Genomic DNA, 9,368 nt, shown 5'->3' on the forward strand with positions numbered 1-9,368 from the left:
ACCAAAAAGTAAATAGGTTCACATGAATTAGAAGAGAGAGAGCAATATTTATGTGAGTTTTGCAAAATATTAATACTCATTGAATATAGAGTACAAGCACAATGGTCCACTGAGAGTAGCATGGTAATGATATGAGCTTAGCCTAAAAATAAAGTAAGAATTCTTATAGTGGACGATTTTAATTTCTTACATTTTATGACCAAAACAAACACATTAGTCCTAACCTAAAATGGGACAAAGAGATTACAATAATTCGAATTATTACATCATCAATATAAAATTGTTCAATAGCTGCACACCTTTCGAAGAGAAAAAAGTAGCGGAAATCAACTCGTTTCTTTCTCTAGATGCGAGAACCCTCATCAATCGCCCTCTCCGTAAAATGCATCCTCTGTCCTCTTCTTCCCCGCCGCAGTTACCTAACGACTCCAGTGACAGTGGTGTCTCCGCCGAGCGCCGTCTTCGTGAGGCGGAGGAACGCTTGAGAGAGGCAATTGAAGAGCTTCAGCGCCGGCAACGTCGTGCCCGGGGTTTATACCCGCCCTGTGACCATGCCGACGAATCCTGTGTTGCCAACGCTATCGGCAACGTTTGCCAAAGTTTTCTTCTCTCTTACGGTGTGCGCGTTGGCATCGGAATTCTCCTCCGCGCTTTTAAGCTGGCTCGCGGCCAATCCTATTCCTCCCTACTTGATCTCAAGGTTCTATAAATTCTGAAACTCTGTTTATTTATCTGTCTACTTCTGCATTTCTCAAATACGTACGTTAGATTAATTTTATCAATTGTTTGATTGATGATTCTTTGGTTTTTCTTTCATTTTGCCTTTTACTGATCTCAACTGTGTTACATTTCTGAAATTGCTTCTATTCTGATGAAATTTGTTTTAGGTTTTATATTTTATTTCTGAAATTGCTTAAGTTTTTATGAAATTTGAATGAAATAATTTTGGGAAATACATGATATAGTTCATGGAGAGGAAGGGCATTTCGGCCTATAAGCATCCACGTCCTACTTAGCTTTGCGTTCTATATGTTTTTTTTAATTTATTTCAGCACTTGAGGAATATTGACTCCAGGTCTGAATAGATAGAATGGTTATGAATTCCTCGATATTTCTGGATTGAGCCTTAGTTGATTGATTGATAAATTGATGGAATGGTTATCAATTCCGAGACAGGATATGTTGGTTCTTTAGTGCCCTGGAGTACCATACTAGATGATTATTCTCCAAGTGGTTTATGACTTTGTTCTGGCAGTTATGTATTGTGTTTCATCAGCTACTGGGACATGTGGGTTTAGCAAAACGCTTGGCCTTAAGGATATTTAGTCAATCAAAGATTAAAGAGTAAAACGATTTACTTTCTGTGTGCGTGCTCGTGTGGCACACATACATGTGTGCCCGCAGGTTTTGCTTACCCTCCCCCTTTCCTTTCTCTTTTTATCTTTTTAGGATAAAGGTCATTTTTTCTTTCTGTCAATGGTGAATCATGTGGGGTTTTCTTCCGATCACTCTTTAAACCCAATTTTACCTTTGTCCCAATGTATGTTCCTTGTGCTTGTAGCTCAATGTCAATTAATTTACTCTTTAGTGGTGAAATATATTTACCGATCGAGTACACTTTGTGCGCTGCCCACAACAATTGTTTTAGGAGAAAACATATTTCAAGTTGGTCTAATATTTCATGCTGCAGATTATTCTTAATTCAGGGGTTTATTTTTTTTAAAACTCTATAAATTACTGTGATTCCCCACTTGTGGGATTACACTGGGTTGTTGTATAAATTACTGTGATTGATAAGCATTGGAAGGTTGAAGGGGCCTCTTGATAAGTTTTCTTGTAGTTTCTAACCTCAGGAAGTTTAGTGAAATAATTTAGCAATTACACTGGGGCATAAATGCTGAATGGAGGTTATTCAGATCTTTGAACTACCTCCTCCCCCACCCCAAATGCACAACTCGCAAGATCCTGAGCGAAGAAGTAAAAGAAGATTTTCTGGAAGGAGGATAAAACAATTTCAGAGTACATGTATGCGGATTTCTGTCTGTTCATCTGTTTGTCCATCCGCCCGTCAGTGGTCTCATCTATGAATACATGAGAGGGTTCATTTTTTTGTTCTGTGCATTTTACAATCCTTGTGTTTCTGCAGCAACTTGTCTCCGAAAAAGATCTAATTGTAAGAGAGGAAGCATGTCGAATTGGTTTGCTCTTTGGGGGATTTACTGGTTCCTATCATGCTCTGAGATGCTTGCTGAGAAAGCTGAGGAGAAAAGAGACACCCCTAAATGCGTAAGTGTAGAATGCTGAACTTAAAAGTTTTGACTTACGTTTCGTTGCTGTTGCTTTGAGAAGCTTTTGATGCTTGATATCCTATCCGATATATTTGACTTGTCTAAAGGGGATGATGGGCAGAATTTTAGCAGGTTCAGTGGCAGGTCTGGCTATATTAGCATTAGATGATTCCAACAGGCGGAGAACGCTTGCCTTGTATCTTTTGGCAAGGCTAGCACAGGTAATTGCATGCCTTGCCCCCCCCCCCCCCCCCCCACCAAAAAAAAAACCAACACACACACCGGGCCAAAATAAGAAAAAAAGAACAAGCGAAACACAAAAAAGGAAAGGGAAAACAAATGAATACAGATAAAAGCTGCTACTACTAGTTACTCCTATTACTTGAAGTCTTCCTTTTGTGTTTTTCTACTGGCTCCTATTTTGATGACTTTACATATGGTCAGTGTGCATATAATTCTGCCAAAACCAAGAACCGGTTTCATCTGTGGGGAAGTCACTGGAGTCACGGAGATTCTTTACTCTTTGCATTGGCATGTGCCCAGGTAATTTACATGGTGCTTAACCTTTTTGGCAAATGTTTAAGAGCCTTTATTACCCTTGTTTCAAATTCCTTGTACTTACCTTAGTTTGGTGGACTGGAAGGGGGTGGCTGGGATATCATAAATGTTCAAATATCCAATTTTAAACACTAGGAGATTGAACTTCTTCTTCTGTACTTTCTTCTTTTTTCCTTTTTTTTAAAGATCATTTAAATATGCATAGGAGATTGAACTTCTCATATGATACTAATGATGCTAGATAACTTGTTCTCTTTTACATCCGGACAAAGTTGTCACAAATCTAGTTTTGTTCTTAATAAAATGTTTTGCAGGTCATGTATTCCTTCATAATGCGTCCTGAGAGTCTTCCAAAAGCATATAAAGATTTCATTCAGAAGACTGGGCCAGTTGCAGCACCTGTCTACAAAGCCGTTAAGGATTGCTGCAGAGGCTCTCCAGTTGATGTTGCTTCATTACATGCTTATTTATCCAAAGCAAAGGGTTCTAACACTATGAAGTTGGAAGAATTTCCATCTATTATCCCGTGTTCTGTAATTCATCCAGGCACCAACTCTTGCTTAGTTCATAATGCTAATGCAGCAGCAGCTACTTTCCGGAAGACATTTCCTCTTTACTTCTCTTTGACTTTTGTGCCCTTTGTCGTTCTACGCTTGCAGAAGGTAATATTGGTCTCTGTTACTCCTATCTTTCTGCTTTGATTTCTTGTTAAATCATATAGCTGAGCTGCTGGTACTTCTGTTAAACAAAATGGGATCATCATAGACCCACAAGATTGTGTTTTCCTTGCTATATATGTTGGACTTTGTAGTGGTCAAATGCAGTTACATGGATAAATATGAATTATTCAAGCTATATTTTGACTAAGAAGACCCCCCCCCCCCCCCCCAAAAAAAAAAAAAAAAGAAGATAAAATAAAATAAAAAGGAAAATGAAAAAGAAAAGACAAAGTTTATACTTTATACACTAGAGAAACAAGAAGAAAAAAAAAGGAAAAGAACAAGAGAAAAAAGAAAGGAAACTTTGTCTCTGGTAGTTGAAGTATGTTTTTATCAATTCTGTAGTACTTGCCTTGTGTTTTTTAAGTTGCCTGGGTCCAGTATATAGCAGTATTACGAGGACCATGTGATGAACAATTACGAAGGTCTACACTTTAAGTTATGTTATTGTTACCTAGAGTAGTAGAATTGCTACTAAAGTAATTCTTTTGAAAACTTGCTGATCTTATTTTAATGTTATCCCAGTTTATGGATGCTCCTACGCGCACCTGTTGGTATGCTCTTACAGGGGCTGTTCGTTCAACAACCTTCTTGTCCGCTTTTGTTGGAATCTTTCAGGTAGTTTATGTTCTTGATGCCTCATACCTCTGGTAGTCCTTGGGCTCTTTTTGTGATGCCGCTGGTTGAGTCGCTTAGCTTTACTGATTAACTTCTCTATCTCAATAAAAGGCTGCCATATGTTCCCACCGGAAGGTGGCGTCAAAGGACCATAAGCTTGTATATTGGGTAGCTGGGGCACTCTCAGGCCTCTCTGTGTTGCTGGAGAAGAAAGCTAGACGTGGCGAACTTGCCTTATATGTTCTTCCTCGAGCTGCAGATTCTTTATGGTATATACTAGTGAATCGCCATTTGCTTCCGGCTATCAAGAATGCAGAGGTATCTTGTTTCACCTTTAATGCAATTTGGTGCTTTGCGGTGTTAAACCACTCATAAAATTTGCTCAGAGTTTATGACTACTTTAATAGCTTACTTGTATAAATTTAAGCATATATCCTGGATAAACATTGAAAGAATTGAACTACTTACGGGAAGTTTGTTCATGAAATATTGGGTTTCTCTGAAAGTACAGTTTTTTCAAATATTAAAATTTCATGAAATGAAACTTCTCAAGCAAATATGCGGTGTCTGATTGTTATACAGGTGCCCTTGTTTTGTGCCTGTATGGGTGGTATTATGTACTACTTGGAGCATGAACCAGACACCATGGCTCCCTTCCTCAGGGGCCTGATCCGCCGCTTCCTTGCTAGCAGAATCAGCAATCCTACTCCTCCGTCAAATAGAAGTGCCTCTTATACATATCTACACACTCTCGATGCCATGAAGGAGCCAAAAGTGCCAGATAACCGAGAGACTGAAACTTTAACTGCAGAGAAATACAATCTTGAATCAATTCCAGGACTTTGAGCAACTTTTTGACGCTCAGGCCAAGCTATGTTTTTCCTATTCATTATACCATTTATTGGTTATCAGGCAGTTATTCCATGCTCATTTCGATTAAACTAGAATTTTGATCAAGTTTGATTCTTTCCCCTTCTTTACATAATTGATACATGGCATAAAGTTCTCATTGTATGTAGGTGAAAGCTAGTAGTTCTGATGAGATACAAAATCTGATCTGATCTTGTAAATAAATGTAGCTAGTTTAGTTCCTGCTTTGACTGTCATGGATGGTATAGTAACTATACAATAGTTGTGTTTAACTGTTGAAGTTGATACAACTTAGTTTGACATCATAATTAATCCATTTTTGATCCCCTGAGAATCAATGTTCATCATGGCGATTTACTTTGCAGAGTCGCTCGTGCAGCTGAATTTCAGCCAAGTCATTGCACCATTATTATGATCACAGCGGCAGTCTTCTCCCCCATTTATTGACATTACTGTTATTTTCCCGGTAAGAATCAGGCTGCTTGGGCTGGTATGTTCAGACAGAAGCTTGGGATTATTGGGAAAGCTGCGTTCGAACCTCACCAATTTAGATGATCAAATATGGGGGGAATGATCATGGGCTTCATCTGTGCCAAGTTGCATATGGCTGATGGTAATGGGCCTTACATTTCCCATGAGTTGGGACTGTTGTCATCCTTACCATTGTATGTCACATGAAATAAAGAAGAGAAAGAGAAAGGCGAGAGGTGAACTTGTTACTACTAATTAGGCAAGTTAAGTGCCGAGTCTATAAAATACGTGCTTTATACACCAACCAGAGTCTTAATCAGTAAACGCACGTTCTGTGAGTTAACAACTATGCGAGCTTGGTGAAGACTATCCACCTTATCACATGTTCTTATTAAAAGATAATTTTAAAATTAAGGATTAATTAAAGATAAGGAGCTATAAATGATCTAGGTTTGAAATCTTTAAACTAATTTAACACGGATATAGACATAGTGAATTCTTAATGGTTTGATTTTCCACCTTGTAATTCCCTCCCATTTTCCCTCCCCTCCCTCATATGTATAAAAAAAAATTGAAAAAAAAGAAGAAGGAATTCATAGTCATAATTGATTAAGCTGCTAAATAATGAAACAATCTCACTTCGATAGGTTGGAGTGCAGCCCTTGCTGGTCAAATCAACTGTATAATTACTCCAAACGAGTAAGCTGCATTTTGGTTTCCAAAGGATGCTTGTCTTTTATTTAATTAATTTTCGACAGATATTCTGAAAGGTGGTGAATATGTTCCGTCTTGGCTATCCTTCAGTAGTAGCACCTGGATACTATATGTAAAGTGAACTTTTCGAGGTTATTGTATATTGGGATCTTGTTTGGAAGTAGTTCAACTGAAAAACAAAAGGCTATTAAGAGAAAAATTGTTGTGTCAATTTTCCCTTTATTGGTATAAGCAGATGCATTGCCGTCTAATTAATTATACCTTCCCTTCTGTGGAGTAAAGTTGCTGAAAATTATTCTTCAATTTAATCAAAATATACTCATCATTTCTGTTGATGTTTATAAAATATTAGCCATTTTCTTTTGATGTTTATACAACTTATAATCAGCTGCTTAACTAGGATCAGCAATTCTCGTCGTCAATGACGCCAAGTTAGTTCAATTGTCCCACCATACGACACCTTTAATTTATTAACCATCTATCTTAATTTTCAATTTTGCGTTATTTTGTTTTATTTCCTTAAGTTTTCTCCAGACGTGAGGTTGATCATAGTTCACAGGTTTGCATTTTTTCCCCTCCTTTTTCTTAAAGGGGACATTAATTGTTCAGCAGGCAAAAGCAAACTAGCTAGTGTATGGGGTAAAATCGGTTTGTATTAAATACTCGAATAGTAGAGCGACGTGTGGAACCGGTGACAGACGAAAAGCAAAGCAAGTAGAAACCAAGACCGGGATAGCATCTTTGGTTGGCACCGGAAAGATCCCGAAGAGAATGTTGCTAATGAAGACAAACGAATGTTTGCCACTCGATGACATTCAATGAGGAATATTATTCAGTATTAAATACCCAATTCGTTATAAAGAATTTTGGCATTCATAGCGTGCCGTTACACATTAATCAATGTCTCCCATAATTGTCATTTAAGAGGGGCTTGATCCTGGGATCTTGTACCGTAGGTGCAGCTATAAATAGTGACTTCAACAGCCATTGTAAGGACACGAATTTTCTGACAAATCTATGCTACATATTATTCAAAAGCTCAATAATAATTTATTTCTTGTCTATTGATATTCTTATTACTGCCTTCAGAAGCTCTTCTCTCAGAACAAATCTATTTGATGTCTTATCTCGATTTCAACGCTGAGTCTTGTATTTTATTTAATTTATTTATTATTTTTAGGATCAAATCGATTCGCTTGTCTATAAAACAATGTTACAAATTCAACTGTATCGTTTTACGGGTAAACAGTTTAGCGCCCACCATGGGGCTTAGACAGTTGCGTAATTGAGTTGATCTTTGCATCTATTACTAATATGTTTAATTCTTATTTCTTACCGAAAAATCGTAAAAAATGGCAGATAACGATGTCAACATTATACACAACGTTGAGGCACAAGGAAATACTTCTCGACATGAAGATTCGATCAGTGATACCCGCAACGAGGAGGACGTAGCCATGCCGGTCCATGGCGGGCAATATCCATGACATGTTAGGGAGGAAACTCTTAATGATGCTGAGGACGAGCATGTTGTGGAAACGGTGAGAATCCTCAGGGAGCAACAAAAGGCTATAATGGGCCATCTCACACGACAAGATCAGGCCATGACAGAGTTGAGGCAAGCGTTGTCGGGTGCTTCTAACAATGTGAATGGAAGAGGTCCACTTCCTCCTGGTGCTCCCGCAAACCAAACAGCATAAAAGGTCGATAACAACACCCCGAGAGGCCAAATCGGCTTTAACAGAACCGGGGGGAATGGTAGCGGATCTGGTAATAACAATGAGAATGATCCCTTTAAAACTGAACTCATGCGGTTTATGAGGTAAATAAATGCCTAAATGGATCAAATTCTGGGCGCAACACCAATAAAGGACCGGACTCAAAGAAATACACCTAGTTGCCGTTCAAACTAAGCGCGACACTAGAGTTAATCATGAAGCGGTTCAAAATGCTAGACGTGCCGAAATATGATGGGACTTCGGATCACTTACACAATGGCGGTGAAAGGAAACGACTTAGCTCCGCACGAGATTGAGTCGGTCTTGCTGATGAAGTTTAGAGAAACCCTCACAAAGGGGGCCCTGACATGATATTCACTTCTACCTGAGTACTTAATAGATTCCTTCGAGATGCTCGCAGATTCTTTTATCAAGGCCCATGCCAGGGCCAGGAAGGTACATGACCAAAAGGCCGACATATTCAGAATTGCACAAGAAGAGTTTTAGTTGCTGCGGGAGTTTGTGACCAGATTTCAGAAGGAAAGGATGCTGCTACCGGTCGTGCCAGATGAATTAATCAGCTGAGGCATTTACTAAGGGGCTGAATCCGAGGAGCTCTGATGCTTCCCAAAAAATGAAAGAAACTCTGCTCGAGTTCCAGGAAACAACATGGCAAGATGCCCACAAACGCTACGAATCGAAGATAAGAATAGAGGATGACCAACTCGGTTTCCCGACATCAACCAAGGGTCAGGACCTAGAGAAGAATAAGGAAAAGTTAAATGATGATTTCAGCGCAGATCGACTATCTTCTAAAGGTCGATTTTTGCCATTCGAAAGGGCCGATGGATGCGACAGAGGTTTCCGGTTGGCAAACAGGTTCGCTACCGATAGGAGAGTTAACCATGGCCGGAATAACAAATCATTGCAAGACAAAGAGACGACAAGCTCCCGGGATTGCACCTACCCCAGATTGTCCTAGTATAATTTCAATATTAGCGTGGTAGAACCGGTAACGACAATGAGGAACATTTAAGGAAGCACGATTCCCGAGGCCGATGAGATCCGATCTCTGTCAGAAGGATCCTAATCTATGGTATGTGTATTATGGGACTAACGGTCACTAGACTGGGGATTGCCGACATCTGCGTGAGGAGATGGCAATATTGCTGAAAAACGGCCATCTCAAAGAGTTCTTAAACGATTGGACTAAAAATAACTACAGTCGCAACCGAGAAAACACGGAGCCCTCAAAGACGGGAGAAGATCCTCCTCGTCTAAAGATCAACATGATTTTCGGGGGCAACGAGACTAATTGTGTAACCTTTTCGGTAGCAAAAAAGACAAAGGTATCTATGACCCATAGCAAGAGGTTCAGGGAAGTCATCGAGGATGATGCCGATGGACTCCTA

At 39.3% G+C, this 9,368-nt stretch overlaps 1 protein-coding gene across 2 annotated transcripts; it reads left to right on the forward strand.

Moving 5' to 3' along the window:
* The first annotated feature begins 294 nt into the window (after positions 1–294).
* Positions 295–5,381, forward strand: LOC107829077 (uncharacterized). Of its 2 annotated transcripts, none has more exons than XM_075255158.1 (8): positions 295–700; positions 2,147–2,286; positions 2,410–2,509; positions 2,733–2,831; positions 3,161–3,508; positions 4,091–4,183; positions 4,295–4,501; positions 4,766–5,381. In XM_075255158.1, the coding sequence occupies exons 1-8, from the start codon at positions 383–385 to the stop codon at positions 5,027–5,029; spliced, it is 1,569 nt and encodes a 522-aa protein (XP_075111259.1). In that variant the 5' UTR covers positions 295–382; the 3' UTR covers positions 5,030–5,381. The 2 variants fall into 2 exon arrangements, with proteins under 2 accessions (XP_075111259.1, XP_075111260.1); XM_075255159.1 differs by lacking the exon at positions 295–700 and adding an exon at positions 1,777–2,025 and having other exon boundaries at positions 2,396–2,509.
* Positions 5,382–9,368: the final 3,987 nt, after the last annotated feature.

This window comes from Nicotiana tabacum, chromosome 6, assembly GCF_000715075.1.
Source record: "Nicotiana tabacum cultivar K326 chromosome 6, ASM71507v2, whole genome shotgun sequence".
NCBI lineage: Eukaryota > Viridiplantae > Streptophyta > Magnoliopsida > Solanales > Solanaceae > Nicotiana > Nicotiana tabacum.